The sequence below is a fragment of the Panulirus ornatus genome, chromosome 6 (assembly GCF_036320965.1).
Source record: "Panulirus ornatus isolate Po-2019 chromosome 6, ASM3632096v1, whole genome shotgun sequence".
In the NCBI taxonomy this organism is placed as follows: Eukaryota; Metazoa; Arthropoda; class Malacostraca; order Decapoda; family Palinuridae; genus Panulirus; species Panulirus ornatus.
In genome coordinates, this window is record NC_092229.1 from 21,198,030 (window position 1) to 21,218,806 (window position 20,777).

At 46.7% G+C, this 20,777-nt stretch overlaps 1 protein-coding gene across 23 annotated transcripts in view; it reads right to left on the bottom strand.

Moving 5' to 3' along the window:
* The window catches only part of by (focal adhesion protein tensin), a 1,595,780-nt gene that overhangs the window by 760,201 nt on the left and 814,802 nt on the right, over positions 1-20,777 (bottom strand). For 15 of the 23 annotated variants that reach the window (XM_071662731.1, XM_071662715.1, XM_071662719.1 and 12 more), the window contains one exon: positions 14,819-15,232. The exons of 4 other annotated variants lie outside the window; for them this stretch is intronic. In XM_071662731.1, the coding sequence (XP_071518832.1) occupies positions 14,819-15,232 (414 nt within the window). Of the gene's footprint in view, positions 1-14,818; positions 15,233-15,535; positions 16,031-20,777 lie in introns of all 23 variants that reach the window. 4 more of the 23 variants (XM_071662725.1, XM_071662724.1, XM_071662726.1 and 1 more) reach the window with 2 other exon arrangements.

Here is a 20,777-nt window from a genome sequence, read left to right on the forward strand (position 1 = left end):
CCACGTCCACATACAACAAGACCATCTTTCACATAGCCAACCCCTGCACCACCAGGGGGACGCTGCTCTGCGTCCTACAACCGAAATTTGGATTTGCGTCGGTAACTCTGGCAAGTTTACTGTGCCGCCCATGTTCATCCTGTGAGCGGTAGCGCAAAAGGATTACAGGGGTCACAGAGGGTCTTACTCAGACACCAGTGGGTTGATACTACATGTTACAAAGCTGGTTCAATATATAAGGTTCATTAACATACATTACATAGTCTTTCATATGGTAAGTTCTACAGGCTAGATGCAAAACGTGGATACAAACTTAAAATTTCAGTTATCTTGTTATTAACAATAAGGTGTGACATTTCCTGCAGGGTTTGTTTAGATCTATCCCTAAAATGCTCTATATTTCACGTTCTTAGACATAGTGTTCCAGGTTGTGTCCAAATTTTTGGCCACAAACTTTACAATTCACATGATAAACATCTCCAGTTAGGCCAAAGCGCCAATAGTACCCACAGCCTAGCATTATTCTAGCATTTATAGCACCATGTAATCTACTGATCTTATTACCTTCTCTATATACATGTTTTACTTTACACATCTCACTGTGATGAAAAATGTTTCTACTTGTGCTTATGTGAACTCAGTCTTCGTACTTCAAAGAGGTCTGTTAATTCCTTTCTAATTGTAGTTTTGAGGTTTCTGATTAACAATCCAAATGGTTGTTTTCAACATCATCTTTACTACGTGCAAGTTTGGCAAAATCATGAACTTTGTCCTACTCATGGAGGCCTGTATGATTTGAATTCAATTTGATTTGAATCCCTCCACCAGTAATGGTTGCATGTTTGTGTCTGGCTTCAGAGACCAGCATGCTACATTCTGATCTCAGGTGTTGAGAGCAAGTAGTGAAGATCAAGATTCATATAAAGTAAACAAACTGTCCTTGGCATTATAAGTGTCGTGGACAATTTAGATTGTAGAGTAGATGCCAAGTTTATTCTATCCTTTTTCTGCACTATAATCTATTACCACTAGGCTTGATGACAATGGCAGTACTGCCTGCGAAAGCAGTCAGTATAGATGCATGGGCTATGTTATCTTCAGTCTGGAGTTTCTGTACATGTTCACGAGCGTTGGTTTTAGCCAAGTGTTGACGGTAATTTCTATAAGTATTTCTCTCAGGTGGATAAGTGGGTGTAGTGACGTCAAAGGGAGTTATCTACCAGGGAGGCAAGAAATGCTGCTGCTTCCTAAATTTATGCAAATCATATACACCAAACATTGTCATGTGGTTGGGTACTAATTGGATCCATTTAGATTCACTTGTGTCATATCATATAAGGTTTAACAATGCATTAGAGACAACACTATCTGGATCACCACGCAGAAATTTTAGTTGTATTATAAGACTGATGTTAAGTATTCTGTCCTCAATACTGGGAAAACCATGTTCTCCACACATGTTGAGCACTTTTGTGGTCAGACAACCACAAACGATTCTTAAGGCTTCATTTTGCATTTTTTCCAGTCTAATAACTACCTTTGCTTTCATGTTGGAGTATAACTGGTGCGCGGTAAACTATCAAAGACCTAATATGAACTTAGTACGTCATTCCAACAATTCTGATATTTGTACCATAATTAGGTTTGTACTCTGCAGCAACCGCTAAAGGCTCTGAGTCTATGAGTCTATCAGTACACTGTCAGATTCACTTTTGCACACTAGCAACAGTATATGGTTCTGACGCACCATAATGTTGAAAAGGAGGAGATACAGGCAGTGGGTCATCAATTTTCAACTAAGACACTCCGCTCATCCCACTACCAACTCGTTTAATGAAGACTCTGGTATTATTTGCATAAATGATGAAGCCAAGGTTTTCACAGGCTGTGTACGCAGTTAAGAACGATTAGCATTTTACGATATGTTTTAGTGTGTACGAAAAAAAAATCATAGGCAAACCTAACAGTGATGTTCCTTGGGCTTTCTGGAATCGACTTCAGTAATGCCAGTAATGCACTGATTAGTACAATGAACAAGGTGAGGCTACGTACTCCACCTTGAGGAGTGCCAAGCAGCATATCTTTATCTTCACTTTTGTAGCCCTTGAAACAACACAGCTGACTTTCTGTTAGATAGATGGAGAGCCGAGTATCCAGTGCGGGAGCCGGCCACCTACATCTACTCATGTTAACTCATACAGAACAACCTACACACTCTTGCCATGTGTGAAACCATTAACATTAGGTCACACATGGTCTTCGATCGTGTACAGTGGTCTGCTGAGCACCATCCTCTCAAAAGACTTGTAGAGGCGACACATCAGGAGATTGGGCGAAATTCATCCGGTTGATTGCGTCTTGGTATTGGTACAATTAGACTATTGGTCCATGAGGAAGGTATATGACCCGTGGCATGAAAGGCACAGCCGAGACCTTATATGGCTCACTAAAACAAACTCTCATTACCAAACAACCCACTTAGTCACCAACCGAACCTCGACCATGACTTTCCAACTCTCAGAAACTTAACACATAACACATTGCCCTAAAACGTCACATAAATAATCTCCAAACTTCTAACCATTTCCCGAGACCTCACAAGAGACCAGCGTCACATGAGGAATCCCCCACCTTCCTCCACCAAACTTCTCTAACTCTGGCCAAACATCACACGACCCACCTGGTACCAAAAATCCTACCCTGATTACTCATACCACACACGCACTTCAAAAAACACACGCTTCCCACAATGCCATATATACATGAACATTCCCGCACACACACATACACACAAATGATATGGTCCGAGGTGACATTAAAACACTCTACACTCAACACCTATGTTCTCAGCAGCATAAGTACACGCACTTCACCACCCTGGCCAGGATAGAGGGTAGCAGCATCATTATCAGCCAATGTCTTCCATTTCAACAGTACAGGTGACGTGGTTGGTCAGTTGACAGCTGTCAGTGTGTACCGAGATCAAAGGTAAAGTCTAGATTCATCGAAGCCTTAACTGCATTGTTATCCTATAGTGAGCACTTACACGGCGCCCTGTGATCTTAACAGCTCCGTACAAACACTTTCCTCCCTCACATTAGCTCCAAATGTAGCAGGTGTTCCTCCTCTTCTACATACCTCACTCCACAGATTGTATCGGCGACCATACTCTACCATCACCACACATACACACACCAACAAAACAAACCCGTAGACTCCGACATACAAATACTGACCACACACGAACCTCCTCACATGTGAACCATGTGACAACATGCATGACCTCCTGGTCGCCACACTCACAAGGGCACAGTAAAGTTATGAAGGTAATGTTTTATAACATTCAGCAAGAGCTACACGTAGTACATTATCCCTCCTTCACTCGGTTATTTACAAACGAGTTTGTTCATCACATTTACTTCGGTTCCTTGTTTGTGTGCTGACCAAGATGTTACGCACGTTATAATATATAATCAAATGAGAGTTTCCTACGTGGCCAGTCCCCGTAGCTCCAATTCTAGGCATCTTCTGCTGTTGTCTTGCCGTCTCTCGTTACAGATGTGGCGATCACACTGTTCACCATGTTCATTACGTTGGCCTCGACTTCCTCCACACGGTATATCATTCTCAGATCGCATTCCTCACTTGCTAACAGTGTCTCAATGGTACTTCGTTTGTCTTGTGTTCGTTGACAGATCTCTCTGCAGAGGCGGTTCGACCCCAAGCCCTCCACGCGTATACACGAGCACTCAAGTCGTCATACCGGTTTATTTTGTAAGTGCCTGGCTGCACTACGGTGGGAGGCAGAACCTGTCTTGACCACCATAAATATGTGTCCCTTCTCTCGGCACACTGTGGATGTGTGTAGCGATAACTACACTCATATGTTCTGACTTGCTTCATCATGGCTGCATGATACACTTAGCGTGGTTCTGTCAACTCGCCTTACTCGGTCGGGGGTCCAGTATATCATGTGATAACATATGTTTTTTTTTCTAGTCTCGGTCATTTGTTGATGTCATCTCATAAAAAGAAAACCCACGCTAGGTCCCCTCCAACCCTGACTGTTTATAACGTTCCCCCTTTTTAAAATGTATTCTCGTTTTCTATGATTGTACAGACCAGAGGAGGGGACATTAAAGAATTTCACTTTTCTTAACCATCTATTGATCTACCAAAATCTTAGTGTCCCTGTATCTATGAACACACGTCCACAAAGACACCTATATGCAACTGAGCTACACACACAAACACACACACACACACACACACACACACACTCGGATCTCACTGCCTGAGTGAATGTCATCAATTACATCTCCGTTTCCAAAACCTACCTACCCTTCCCTCACTCTGCAGGTGTCACAACACCTTCCTACCCTTCCCTCACTCTGCAGGTGTCACAACACCTTCCTACCCTTCCCTCACTCAGCAGGTGTCACAACACCTACCTACCCTTCCCTCACTCTGCAGGTGTCACAACACCTTCCTACCCTTCCCTCACTCAGCTGGTGTCACAACACCTACCTACCCTTCCCTCACTCTGCAGGTGTCACAACACCTACCTACCCTTCCCTCACTCTGCAGGTGTCACAACACCTACCTACCCTTCCCTCACTCTGCAGGTGTCACAACACCACCTACCTACCCTCCCCTCACTCTGCAGGTGTCACAACACCTACCTACCCTTCCCTCACTCTGCAGGTGTCACAACACCTACCTACCTACCCTCCCCTCACTCTGCAGGTGTCACAACACCTACCTACCCTTCCCTCACTCAACAGGTGTCACAACACCACCTACCCTTCCCTCACTCTGCAGGTGTCAAAACACCTACCTACCCTTCCCTCACTCTGCAGGTGTCACAACACCTTCCTACTCTTCCCTCACTCAGCAGGTGTCACAACACCACCTACCCTCCCCTCACTCAGCAGGTGTCACAACACCACCTACCCTTCCCTCACTCTGCAGGTGTCACAAAACCACCTACCTACCCTTCCCTCACTCTGCAGGTGTCACAACACCACCTACCCTCACCTCACTCAGCAGGTGTCACAACACCACCTACCCTTTCCTCACTCAGCAGGTGTCACAACACCACCTACCTACCCTCCCCTCACTCAGCAGGTGTCACAACACCACCTACCTACCCTCCCCTCACTCTGCAGGTGTCACAACACCACCTACCCTCACCTCACTCAGCAGGTGTCAAAACACCACCTACCCTTCCCTCACTCTGCAGGTGTCACAACACCACCTACCTACCCTCCCCTCACTCAGCAGGTGTCACAACACCACCTACCCTCACCTCACTCAGCAGGTGTCACAACACCACCTACCCTTTCCTCACTCAGCAGGTGTCACAACACCACCTACCCTTCCCTCACTCTGCAGGCGTCACAACACCACCTACCTACCCTTCCCTCACTCTGCAGGTGTCACAACACCTTCCTACCCATCCCTCACTCAGCAGGTGTCACAACACCACCTACCCTTTCCTCACTCAGCAGGTGTCACAACACCTACCTACCCTTCCCTCACTCAGCAGGTGTCACAACACCACCTACCTACCCTTCCCTCACTCTGCAGGTGTCACAACACCACCTACCTACCCTCCCCTCACTCTGCAGGTGTCACAACACCTACCTACCCTTCCCTCACTCAGCAGGTGTCACAACACCACCTACCTACCCTCCCCTCACTCTGCAGGTGTCACAACACCTACCTACCCTTCTCTCACTCTGCAGGTGTCACAACACCTACCTACCCTTCCCTCACTCAGCAGGTGTCACAACACCTACCTACCCTTCCCTCACTCTGCAGGTGTCACAACACCTACCTACCCTTCTCTCACTCTGCAGGTGTCACAACACCTTCCTACCCATCCCTCACTCAGCAGGTGTCACAACACCACCTACCCTTCCCTCACTCAGCAGGTGTCACAACACCACCTACCCTCCCCTCACTCTGCAGGTGTCACAACACCTACCTACCCTTCCCTCACTCTGCAGGTGTCACAACACCTAACTACCCTTCCCTCACTCTGCAGGTGTCACAACACCACCTACCCTTCCCTCACTCTGCAGGTGTCACAACACCTACCTACCCTTCCCTCACTCTGCAGGTGTCACAACACCTTCCTACCCTTCCCTCACTCTGCAGGTGTCACAACACCTACCTACCCTTCCCTCACTCTGCAGGTGTCACAACACCTTCCTACCCATCCCTCACTCAGCAGGTGTCACAACACCACCTACCTACCCTTCCCTCACTCTGCAGGTGTCACAACACCTACCTACCCTTCCCTCACTCTGCAGGTGTCACAACACCACCAACCTACCCCTCCCTCACTCTGCAGGTGTCACAACACCACCTACCTACCCCTCCCTCACTCTGCAGGTGTCACAACACCACCAACCTACCCCTCCCTCACTCTGCAGGTGTCACAACACCACCTACCTACCCCTCCCTCACTCTGCAGGTGTCATGATGGCTTCCCATACATCCTTAATTTCCTTATCATCCTACATTTACCTCATCTTCCCCCAATACAATTTTCATTTTTTCTTTCGTTCATACCATTTTTTTTTTCTTATTTTTTTCTTCTAGTTTCACCTAATAGACTTTCTATATTTTTCTATCTAATTTCTCCCATCCATGTTCGCTTACGTTTCGGTGTTCAGTCTTGATTTTCTTTGTCCTACGTCTTTATCCTACTGCATGATACCCCTCTCTGCACGCTTTGCTTCCTCATATTCTCCCACCATTCTACGCTACACATCTACTTTTCTTGTTCATTAATCTACATGGCAGGGGCAGAGGCATGCTCTACCCGCGGCCTTCTCAGACGTCAGGAAAGACAATGGATGCGTGAAAGAGAATGAGGAGATTAATTAGAGCCCCTCACTTGTTTGTAGACCTGAGTCTTCATGATGGAAAGGTTGAAGGAAGAGCAAAACAGCAAAAAGAGAATGCCACAGTTCACAAGGAAAGAAAAAGGAGGGCGGAGGCATCATAACGGTCAGGTCTCGTGTGGCTGGTCTCCACAAATAAACCGAGGGAAGCAGCAGCCGGGCGTGTGGCACAGTTCGAGAGAGAGAGAGAGAGAGAGAGAGAGAGAGAGAGAGAGAGAGAGAGAGAGAGAGAGAGAGAGAGAGAGAGAGAGACAACTCACTAGTGCACAGTGATCATCTAACACACGCTTCTTGTGCACAGTGATCGTCTAACAAAAACGCTTCTAATGAGATGTACAAAATCTGTAAGTCTTTCTACTCCTACCACATTAATCAATGACCTGATCTCTTTCACGAGCGCAAACAGCCTTGTTAAGACCCAGTGGTCTGTTGCTGTTTGAAGCTAGTTGTCTAACACGTTCCTCTAGTGCACAGTAAATGTCTAATACACTCTTCTAGTGCAGAGTGATCACCAAACACACTCTTGTAGAGTACAATACATTTCCAGTGCACCGTAATAGTGTAACACACTCTCTAGTGAATAGTAAATGTCAAATACACACATCTCGTACACAATGATCGCTCAGCATGCGCTTCTAATACACAATGATCGCTTAATACGCTTTTAGTACAAAGTAATCGTCTAATACAATGTGACTGCCGCACTCTTTCTCTTGACTCTATCAATGTTCGAACAGCTTCCCTGCAGCTACCCTCCACCACATCCCTGGCTGTCACACCCTCCGGCTGACACTACCTCCACAACTCCAGGCTGCCATAGCCTCCACACTTCCCGGCTGACAGTCTCCAGTCCTCCAAGCTGGAAATAACTCCACACCTCCCTGCAGGCAGATGAGTGCAGATACACTGCACAACCCACTCGCAATACTGTTGAAGATGTCACTGGAAAGAGGCAATGTGCCAAGGCAGTGAAAAAAAAAGGGAGCGAATGTCAAGTCTATCTCTAAGCGAGGAAAATGGGACCAGGCGCTGATCTACAGGCTGGTCCAGCTAACGAGTAAGGTAAACCTCTGGAAAAGATTAGAAATTAAGTGGATGACTTTCTCTTGAATAGAAATCATCCAAGTGAGAGAGAGAGAGAGAAAGGTTTTATGGAAAGATGGTCACGCGTTACAAAACCTCTCTCGAGTTCTACCACAGAGGGAGCTCAGTCCAAGACAAGAGAGAAGGCTGGGTGGAATGTCTGTATCTGGACTGCCAGAGAACATTACACACTATTCCTCGCGAGGGTCTGATCAAGAAGCTGGATCAACAAGTACGAGTAACGGGGAAAGTCCTTCGCTGGGTAGTAGATTATCTCTGAGGGAGGGAACAGAGGACGCATGTCGAGAGAAGTCCTCTCTCCAAATGGGTGGTAACCAGCGAGGTGCCACTGGGTCCTGTTCTGTGACTATTAATCTTCTTGATCTATGTAAATGACTTACCTGAGGGATAGACTCCCTGAATATGTTTGCAGATTAAACGTAGGTCATGAGGGAGGTGAAAAGCGATGAGGATTGCATCAACTTACAAGGAGACTTAAACAGACTCCAAAGTTGTTCCGATACTTGTTTGATGAAATTCATAACCAGCAAATACAAAGTAATGAGGAGGGGACAACGTGGAAAACTGCCTCAATATGATTATCATCAAGCAGACATAAGCTTCAGGATTTTGTGAGTGAGAGGGACTTGGGGGTCGACGTCGTCCCTAACATTTCTCCAAAGTCCCGCATTAGAAGAATAGTGTAGGGAACAAACTGTCTGCTGGCAAATATCACTATAACTTTCAAGTATGTGGATACGGAAATATTTAGTAAGTTGTTCATGACCTACATATGACCAAAACTAATATATCCTTCACAAGTTTGGTCACTGCACTTAAAGAAGCACAAAGAGCTAATACAGAAGGTCCAGAGGAGGGCAATGTAGATGGTACCAGAATTAAGAAAGCCAAGTAAAAAAGAAAGGCCAGAGGCTTTGAATTTGCCACCTTGAAAGAGGGAAGAGTGAGAGACGACGTGATCATAACCTTGAGTTTTTAAAAAAGATTAATGAAGTGAACAGGGAACTCTTCATTGAGAGATGTAAAAAGAGAGCAACTACAGGACGTAACACGTATTTAGAAAAGATAAGAAAAAAAGGCAGAGAAGTAGGTTCATAATATATGAGTGATGGATACATGGAATGAGTAGACTGAGGGACATCGTTAATGATGCAGAGAACAAACATTAATCTATGATGCTGTATGATAGAAGCATAGTGTTCACAAGATGGAGCCACACGAGTGCAAAGTTCTCTCATCGTACACTATAAATCGGCAATTACAATGCCTTCATTCCACCTGGCTGACACTACCACTACACCTCCTGGCTGACACTATCTCCACACCTTCCAGGCTGACACTGTCTCCACACCTTCCAGGCTGACACTGTCTCTACACCTCCCGGCTGACAATGTCTCCACACCCTCCAGGCTGACACTACTTGTACACCTCCCGGCTGACACTGTCTCCACACCTTCCAGGCTGACACTGTCTCCACACCTTCCAGGCTGACACTGTCTCCACACCTCCCGGCTGACACTGTCTCCACACCCTCCAGGCTGGCACTACTTGTACACCTCTCGACTGACACTGCCTATAGTCTAGAAACTACATCTTGTAATCTATTATCTTATCGCCTTCTCCACATACATGTTCTACATTACGTATGTCACTGTGACGGAAAATGTTTCTATGTGAGCTGATCTTGACTCATCTATTTGGTTCAGGGTCTCTTAACTCCTTCCTACTTATAGTGTTGACACTTCTGATTAACAACCGATGTTGTTTTCAACAGTTTCTCTACAAAGTGCAAGTTAGGCAAAAAAAAGCATCATATCTTGTCATGCTCCCCGAGATCTATGTGAGGCGGGAATCCATGACAGGTAGATCTGAACCCCCTGACCAACAAGTCGGAATATCTGTCTCTGGCTTCAGAATCCACCGTGATCACACGATGTTGAGGGCAAGTAGTGAAGATAGGGAATAATTCAACTGTCTGCGGGACGGATGTCTACAAGCTCGGGAGCGATAAGAAAGACGGACATTTCACTTTGCAGGGTAGATGACCAGGTGTTTACACTCGCATTTTCCTCTAGTCTATTACCATTGGGCCGGATCACACTGGCAGCACTAACTACCCTCCCTGTAACAGAGTAGTGACAGCACTGGGCTATGGTATGATCAGTCTGGAGTTTCTGTGTAGGTTCAAGAGCGCTAGTTTTGGCGAAGTGTTGAAGGTGAAGATTATAAGTAATTAGCTTCTCAGGTGGATAAGTAGGTGTAGTGACGTGAAAGGGAGTTATGTGCCAGGGAGGCAGGTTATGCTGCTGCTTCCTAATTACATAAATTAATGTACACCAAACATTGTTATATAACTGGCTGTTATTTGGATCCATTAAGATTTAATTGCGGCATAAATGGTTTAACAAAGCTTCAGAGACAACACTACCTGAATCATCAAGCAGAAGTTTCAGTCCAATCATAAGATGGAGTTCAAGTAATGTGTCTTCATTGCTGGCAACACTAAGTTCTCTCCGCATGGTAAGAACATCAAAGGTCTTCGGGCAAGCAAGGAAGAGTCTTAAAGCTTCATTTTCCTTTTTTTTTTTAAGTTTATTAGTACCTTTGCTGTCATGTAGGACTGACGCTGATCCGTGGTAATGTACCAGACCTATGTATCAGTCTGTCATGTAGGACTGAAGCTGTTCCGTGGTAATGTACCAGACCTATGTACCAGTCTGTCATGTAGGACTGAAGCTGTTCCGTGATAATGTACCAGTCTATCATTTCATTGGATGTAAGCATCATAATCAGAGGTGTATCCTACGTCCACTCCGAGTCTCTGTATGTGGTCATTTTAGTTGATGTTCAGCAAGTGCGGCACATGCGGTCCAGATACCACGGTATTTAAAGGATAAACTGTCAAGGGGTTTTACACCAAGTTCAGTTTAGTTTGTCCCCTCCTGCCATTACCAAGTTTACTGAACGCCTTAGTTTTTACAGAACTGATAAAACCAACGTTTTCGAAGGCTGTTTGTTTGTGGTTAAGAACGGTGTGTATTTCACGTTATGCTTTGGTGTGTAGAAGAGTATCATCAGCAAAACTAATATTCCCGAGATTTTCTCAGATCAATTTCAGTATCACACTGATTCGTACACTGAACAATGTGGAGCTAAGTACTCCACCTTGATGAATGTGGAGCTAAGTACTCCACCTTGAGGAATGCCACGCAGGATTTCTATGACTTCACTCTCGTAGCCTTGAAACACCGTATCAGACCTTCTGTTACATTGATAACTGAGTATCCTGTGCAGGAGCCGAGCACCTATTTCCATTCTTTGCTAACTCGTACAAAATAAGTTGTCTTCTAGTAGCAATGTAAAAGCATCTTTTAGGTCAGACAACGTGGTGTGCCTGTGTCGTCAGTTCCCATGTACTGTTAGGAAAGTTGTGATGTAGTTATGCACACTTTTGCCATGTGTGTTACTACCAACATTTGGTAACGTATGTACTTTGATTCTGTGTAATGGTGTGTTGAGCAAACATCCTCTCAAAAGTTTGATATCTGTAACTCGCCAGGGAAATGGGGCAAAATTCATTAGGTTGATTATGTTTTGGTATTGGTATAATCAGACTGTTGGTCCATGAGGACGGGTAAACGACCCGTGGCTCAAGTCATATTATACAACTTTAATAATGGATTACCAGATAGACGTTTGCGAAGTCTAATAATGTCATGTGATGCCATTCTCCCCAGGGGACTACTCTTGCCCCTAGTAAGGGTGGGGGACTACTCTTGCCCCTAGTAAGGATTGGGGACTGCGCTTGCCCCTAGTAAGGGTTGGGGACTGCGCTTGCCCCTAGTAAGGTTGGGGACTGCGCTTGCCCCTAGTAAGGGTTGGGGACTGCGCTTGCCCCTAGTAAGGGTTGGGGACTGCGCTTGCCCCTAGTAAGGGTTGGGGACTGCGTTTGCCCCTTGTAAGGGTTGGGGACTGCGCTTGCCCCTTGTAAGGGTTGCATCAAGTTCAATTTCAGTGCATGACACATCACATTCATCATGTTCCTTGTCTTGCATGAACCGTGTAAGATCATCTCTATGTCTGGCAGTATGCTATAGCACTCTTTGCTATTTCTTTGCCATTCTTTTCAGAGAGACAATGTTCTAGCTGAGTATCTGATGTCATTATACTGCCGAGCGATGTTCCTCTTACTCATTATTAGTTGTCTTGAGTCCCTGATAAAGACATGTCTCTCGTATATTTCTTTACACAAATCAAACACAACGTTTTCTTCTGTTGCTAGAAATTCCAGATATTTAATAGTTCTCCCGTTCCCTTACTATTCTGATGTTTGGGGTTTGTTTTCTTAAGCACTTTTTTCAACTTTTGTTTCACTCGCTTCCCCAACATCATCACTGCTTGGTACATAGCATCTTACTGCATTTTCTAATTGTGAGAGAAATGTTGTTTATCTTCTCATCTTTTTTAAAGCATCAGATGTTTTTGCTACTTAGTAAGCTTGAGGGGGGGTGAGGGTTGGTCAATGAGCTAGGGTTCTCTTTCTGGATTGGCTTAAGAGCTGACGGTTCTGGATTGGTTGGTCAGCTGGGGTTCAGTTCGTGGATTGGTCGGACAGTGACTTTCTCATTTAGCTCCTAGAATTCATCGTAAAGTATATCAATGTATCAAAAACACACTTGCCTTCCTGCGTCGCCATGTCCAGGTGTTCTATCATCTGCAGGTATACGACAACCTCGTCACTTGGCAACTGATCTTTCTCACAAGACACATCGATACATGAACGCAAGCTTGTCTTCCTAGTAAATGTGTTTCTATGACCTGTAGCTGCGCATCAGCACTATCACTTGGTATTTGCATTTTCGCACAAAACACTTCCACAGCTTTGTGCTGAGCTTCGATGGCTTTATATAGCTTTTCATTGTGCTTTGGATTCCCCCTCATATTTCTCTGAATTTCAATAATCACTTCATCATTCTCTTGATCACTGTCGTCCACCATCTGTTCATCAGGTATGACAAGGAAGGAGAGATTACACTGCTCTATGCCCTACCAGTGGTTATCTTGCTTGGTGAAGGTTGAAATCTGGGAATTCAGGACTGCGCCAGACGAGCTGAGGAGAGCTGGTTCCTCATCTGGTGGCTGGCGTGGTGATGGCAGCTCCGTGTGGTCTAAATGCCTTGCCCTGACTCTAGGCTACTTACATTTTCTTTTTCTTGAACGGTCTTGCTCTTCTCACGTTGATGCTTACCAACAGGCAATAGGAACATTCCTTCATGGTGATACGAAGGCAAGCTTGTATATACGTGTCGAGTGTCCCCCAGGACGTATTCCACACCATGGCGACTTGGATTTGCCGTTGTTTACAAGTCCCCATGGCGTGGTATATCAACCCGGCTGGCAACTAGACTTTCTCGCAAAACACATCGATGAATTCATACAAGCTCACCTTCCTATCACCACATTTTCTGACAAAGCACTTCAACAGAAATGTGTCAATCTATGGCTTTGCACATTCTATTTTCATTATGCTTTTCAATTTCCTTCTTATTTCTCTAAATTTCAATAATTCCTTCATTATTTTCTTGATCACTGTTGTCCAGAATCTGGTCACTAGGCATGACAAGTGATTCCTACGTCCGCGGGGAGACTACCCTACTCCATGCCCTCGCAGAGGTAACCTTGCTTGGTAAGGGTTTAACTCTGGGTCGACCAGTGCCGGACGTGCAGTGGGGGAGCTGAGTGTCTGCTGTGGTTGTCCATCTGGTCGCTGGTGTGAAGATGACAACTTAGGGCAGTCTAGATGCCATGCCTCAACTCTAGGCTACTTACCATTCTTTTCTTTGCTTTTAAATGGTCTCGACCTTTTCACCTTTCTTGCTGCATATATGTGTCGAGCGTCGCCCTGGGCGCATTCCACAACACGGTGACTTGGATCCACAGATGATTACAAGTCCCCCGTGGTGTGGTATATACGCTCAGTTGGCAGTGATAATGGATGACATTATCTCAACACATCTGACTTTGTTTCCATTTCTTCAGAGTGTTACTGGTCCCCCACCAGGCGGATGTCAGCGACAACACTCCTCCCGTGGGCTAGCGTCTCCACACCTCTCATCAGCCACATAAGGTAGACACCATCCTCACCTTAACACTGTTCTACATTACCTTCGCATCAATGCTTTCTTTACCTCACTGAAATACATGAAAAGAGTGAAAATCTATACTAACTTTAAAGGATACACTAGAAGACATACTTACCTCGTACCAAAACGTGTGTGACTGTACACGTGTTTTACTGGTGTGTGTGTGTGTGTGTGTGTGTGTGTGTGTGTGTGTGTGTGTGTAAAGTGCGGGTGTACGTGCGTCTGGGTTGCGTCCTTTGAAGTCTGAAAACAAATGCACATGAAATAACATTTCAAATTCTACAGGATTACTGTAAGCAAAGCATTCCCATGCAAACACTACTTTTGGAGATCATGCATTTTCCATGAAGCATTCCTAGCAGCAGCGGCAGCAGGACCTACCAGGGACCACAGTATTAGAGCGACACAAGCCCAAGCCAACACTTACAGAGCAAAGCCAGTCACCTCTCCCCGACCGTGATGCCACGCCACCCTGCAGGTCTGCACGTCTCCGCTCACTTGCTATCATTTTAGAATTATCAAGTCTAACTGTTTGGTGGCGACGGGAGCACAGCCCAGGCAGCGTCCCAGCCGGTAATTAAGTGAAGGTGTGAGGGAGGTCGTGCAGGCGTGAGGGTTTGCGTTGCGTTTCCTGTAGCGTCACCCATGGCGGCTTACCGGCACCTGGCGCGTCTCTGGAGGGCCACCACCCTGGCTCTCCCGGGAGGCACCCGCCCGCCCCTCGCCCACTCCAGCGCCCGACCTGCTACGCAGGGCCGGAGATCCCCCTGGCGACGCCCCCGAGCACTCTTCGGAGGGCGGCCGTCCTGTGAGGCCGGGGCTGCCAGTCCTGACGGCGCGGGCCGGGGGTTCCTGACGAGGAGCTTCACGGCGGCTGGTGACGGGGCTGGCCTGGAGGGAAGGTGGGGCTGTGCCCCCAGGGGACTGACGGCGGGGAGTGCGCGGGGACCCTTGTAAGGAGCAGGAGGCCCCTCTCAGGCCGCCCCCTGTGGCAGCCGCGCGTAGCTCGTGAAAGATCTGTCGAGCGGGGTCAGTGAATGACCGCGCCGGAGACGCCTCGTTCACCGCCTCCTACAGAGAAGAACACTGCTAATTCCCCAAGCACCTACGCCTGTGCCCGCCCACGCCCACACTGGTCTGACTTCGACCTAGCGTGGGGTGGACGGGCGGTACCAAATATATTACCAATGGATATCTAAACCCTGTGTGGAAGTCCACACGCGGGTCATACAGCACCCTAGATTATGTCATGTGACGTTGTGTGGACCTTAATGCTACCACCCACCCCCCGAGTATAGACCATCACAGATAATATGTAAGACACGACTACTGATGCCCAAGATCAGATTATGACCAACGGGTGGCCGACTTTACCTTCTTGGCTCTCTTCTTCCTGCGGAGGGAACCCAACATGGCAGCGATGGAAGCCTGGAGCTAATGCTCACTATCTCACACCCGTGCACTAGTAAGCCCGCCCACACTCTTCATAATAATCTCCAGGGCCACTTGCATCTTATAACCATCAAACATTTTCTCATAGTTTTCTTCATACTAAACACAATATCTATGTACGTCACCAGTTACTCTGTCTACACCAAGCGGAAGGGAGAGGGAGAAAGTTTTATCTGGACTTTAGCACTGTACATAAACCTTGACGGTATCGCTTCCAGCTTGACTGAACACTTTCCACCAAGATCAACTCCTGCTATAGTCATTCCTTTACTCTGTCCCTAACTATACTGTCTGAAGAACGGGCCAGACAGATGACCTTTACACACTCACTCTACCGTCTACGCCAGTTAGAGAGACAGTATTCTCAGCTTTAGAATTCTTTAGCGAGTTCCATTAGCTTCGTGCCTTCCTGGGTAACTATAAAGGCAAAATTATATAACATTAATGCACTAGAGGCGGACACTATGTACATAAATGAATAATCAAGTATGTATTTCATACAACATGGAAAGACATCAATATTGTACAACCCAGAACAAGTGGTGATAAATATCACATAGCGAGAGGTTTACAACCATGAGATATTACTGGTCGCAGTTTATCATACACGCGAGGAGGACCTTAACTAATGACCAAATAGGTGATTCAAGGGTCAGGTCAAAGGCTAAGTCATTATATATCCCCAAGTCGTACCGTCGTGCTCAAAGGATTTAAAAGGACGGATAGACAAAGGTAAGTAATGTTGGCGAAGGCTTCATGATATTATAGTGGTCGTATCAAACACAAGGCTTTACAACATAGTGGACCCATAAAGTATATATACGAGCGCTCTGATATAATGAAGACAGACCGGTGCTGGCATATGCTACAGAGCAGGTCAGACTGCTACAACGACACTGCCGCTCACCTCCACTCCTTCCGTGCCGTCCATCATCGGTAAAGATAGATTTGTTTTCACTGTGGACGACAAACAGTTGGACCCGGAAGGCTGAAATGTTGACAACATGCTCTAATTATGCATGACAACCTTCCTGTCAGGTCTAATCTCACTGGGTCACTGGGAATCCCTTCCTCCCACCCTCTATTTGCAGTAATTCTTGTCACAACTGGCTGATCATTTACAGTGCTACCCATACACATCCTGTGAGCGGTAGCTCAAAAGGATTATGAAGAACATTAAGGATCTTGGTTAATACCCTAGTGGCCAGATACTTATAGTATTAGATGCTTTAACGTTGGTTCAGGAAGCTTACAGACTTTCCAAATAAACAGATTCATTTATTAGATGCGAGACGTGGATGTCTACTACGGCACACGAGTTTCATCATTTCCTCTTGGACTGAAAATCTGTGAGCAGGCTGGAGGTCCGCGTCAATACCTTCGTGTCAAGTCTGAAGTTTCTGGGACACAGGGACCTCCTCAGGCAGGGGCTTCCTGTGAATCTAAGGAGCGCGCTCCTGCCTCCTGACTTCTGATTCTATGATTTTTTTTTTTTTCAGAATCTTCTCTGAACACCAGTAGTTACGAGGCTACGCGAGACGATGGAGTGAGCCGTGGGGATACCGTGAATCAAGGCTTCACAAGTTTTAGCTCTCGAGGGTTCACTAGACCGTGAGCGTCACCCAGGTGACAGACCCACAAGTTTCGTACCTCCCGGACGCCACGAAGCAGCTTGGGAGCCGAGCAAGTCTTAGATACAGTCGACGTTTGAGAGAGAGAGAGAGAGAGAGAGGGAGAGAGAGAGAGAGAGAGAGAGAGAGAGAGAGAGAGAGAGAGAGAGAGAGAGAGAGAGAGAGAGAGAGAGAGAGAGAGACTTGGCTCAAAAAGGCAGAGTAGATTATTGTATGTGAGACACACAAGACGTGTACAACTAAAAACAACGTTTCCCGTATATCACCACACAGACGAGCACTGGACATACAGAAGCAAACTGGAGTTCAAAAACAATATGAAACTGATTATGACAGACAGACAGATAGACAGGAGAACCTTACATAAATGTTAGTAGTATATATACGGTAATATAATTTTATGTTAATGATAGATACTTCAGCAAAGACATTAGAGTTCAACATCCTCTACTTGCTATATACATGTGACACCTTTACATCTCGAAATAATAAATACTTGGCATAAAATCAACAATAGGATTTATATAATGAAACCAAAAAATCATATTGGAGAACATAACAAGAACCATGGACACATCCTTGCCATCATATATAACGGAGTGAAATACAAAAATCAGAAGTGGAGTAAACACACACACACACACACACACACACACACACACACACACACACACACACACCCTCTGCTCGTTTCGATATTGTCTATTGTCTCAGACCGAGAATTCGTCTTCCAAACGATTTTCCAGTTTAGGTTAGGTTAGGTTAGGTTAGGTTAGGTTAGGTTAGGTTGTGTACAAACCTAACCTACAACACTGGTGTGTGGGTGAACCTTCAGATCTGGCAAAAATTGTGCTTGTAAGGGCTTAGTAGGACGGTGCAACCCTTGAACACGACGGTAATCCATGGGTCGTACCGTCCTGCTAGTCATGCACACGCTGTACAACATTGGGCGCTGGTGGGAGGGTGGGAAAGCGACCTCACTGGGTCACACGTGGTGTCATAGCCCAGGTGCTGCCAGCCTCTCACCCGCCTATGGTCATGCACCATCAACTTGCTGGACACAAGTGTAGCACTGCCTCTCCCAACACCTTCACCAACACACTTTTTTACGTTCCATTTCTCACAGAGTGAAGGATGGATGATTACGTCATTCTAAGACACGTTCGGACCCCATCACAATTTACGTCGATCCCAGGCACAAGTGGGCCATCTTAATGATGAAGAATATGTGCGACAATATATGGATGGTCCATCAGGTGAGTGATTTAAGTGATTTGTGCCGGAGTCCCCGGCAAATTCATTGTCTACCCCATGCTCACCCTGTGAGGATGACAGGGGTCACAAAGGGTCTTAGTGAGTGGGCACCACCAGCCCACCCTGACCAGGCCTGGCCTTAGCGACGCTCCTCGTCAGCCTTGAAGCCACGCAGCCCTTACGGTGGCGCCCCCTCCCCCACCCCACCTCCCTCACCCACACGACTGGGAGGCCGTGGCACCTTCTTCCCTCACACGCCATCCTTTCCCTCTACCAGCCTCGCGCTCTCAAACCCTCAGGCTAACTTCCACACCACCCGGCCGGCTCTAAGAGAACTCGAGACGTGTCCCTTGTAGCCATGATCTGGACCCCCGTGTAAGCGTGCACCTTCCCCGCGCCCTGCGGGCGTCTGGTGTAGAGGAGGCTGGTCGGGTGGAGAGAGGCCGGCCGGCCGCGGGCCCACCAGGCGGCTGTATCAGACCGACGTACATCATGGGTGGCTGGAGGGTCGCGCGCGCTCACGTGTAAATGCCAGATATCACACTTGAGCAGACTAACGCGACCATCCACTCCACCGCCCAACCAATCATCACCCTCGACCCCGATATAAACCGGCCAATCATCAACACTTGCATCTGATATCGCAAGCCAATCGTTACTTCTTAACATACGGTCACCAACCAATTGTCGTTGGTCTTGCACCATCGACCAATCTATGACTCCCCCATCCCAGATATCACCAGCCAGTCTGGTTAAAGACCTCACCAGCCAATGACAGGTCTTGTATATCACCAACCAATCATGTGTCTCACTTCAAACGTCACCAATCAACTATGCCAAAGCCACAGAAATATATAAAGTTAACCACAGAGAATGAATCATGACTAGTAACACAGGGTATAATTAAACCAACCAATCATAACAATCAAACCCAGATTTCTTAATGCAAAAACAAATTGAAAGGTTTGAAAAGTGGTTGATTACTGCAAAATTAACTGTTTATACTAAGGACTTCATTCAATTATATTCTCATACGGCAAAATAACCTTTTGACCTCATCGAAAGAAATGATATAATGCTTGCATTTATGTAATCCTCGGTGATTCACGCAGCTAAGGTGAAAGAGAAAAACATATCGGATACAGACAAACATGTCACCATCACTACTATACTGCGGGGAAACAAAATTCGCCAAGCGAGATAATCGTGACGTCACATCAGTGGTTTAAAAGAAAATGGGTAAGATACTGCAGTCCCGGACGTCAGGGGGAACTGCACTAGATATCAAAGTCGCCACTATCATATTGATTTTCATAAATATTCACGCGTGTGGCTTCATTTGAAGTGAAAACGGTCGTGATTATTCCATTAAAAAACAAGGATCCTGTCTATCAATGTTCAAGGCAACGATATGACTGATTTTGACACAAATATTGAACGCCATTTTGGTTGATTTCAGTCGCATGACGCCTGCCAAGCTGAGCCCTGCACAGTGTTGCCAGGCGTGGAACGATACACGCTAACTCATCACGTGCCATAAAAATTTCATCCTTGAAACATGAAAATGACACGAGCAGAGGAAACCCACTAGCGGCTTAGGCAGTGGACCCCGTGCTCATGTGAGACACGTATGTCCCACTGATAATGTACAGTGGTCCGTGTCCCACTGAGGCATGTACAGGCACCAGTGACCCACTGAGGTACGGACCGGCACCTGTGTCCAATCAGGCACGAACCGGCACCAGTGACCTACTGAGGCACGTGTCGGCCGGCACCTGTGTCCCACTGACGTAAAGTACTGAAACAAGTGAGTCCCACTGAGGCGCCCACGTCCACTGAGGCACGTACCGGCACGTGCTCTATCGAGGCACATAACGGCACCAGTGTCCCACTGAGGCACGTATCGGCCGGTACCTGTGTCCCACTGACGTAAAGTACTGAGACAAGTGAGTCCCACTGAGGCGCCCACGTCCTCTGAGGCACGTACCGGCACGTGCTCTATCGAGGCACATAACGGCACCAGTGTCCCACTGAGGCACGTATCGGCCGGCACCTGTGTCCCACTGACGTAAAGTACTGAGACAAGTGAGTCCCACTGAGGCGCCCACGTCCACTGAGGCACGTACCGGCACGTGCTCTATCGAGGCACATAACGGCACCTGTGTCCCACTGAGGCACGTATCAGCCGGTACCTGTGTCCCACTAAGGCACGTACCGGTACCAGTTTTCCACCGAGGAACGTACTGTTACCTGTGTCCCACTGAAGCACGTACCCGCAC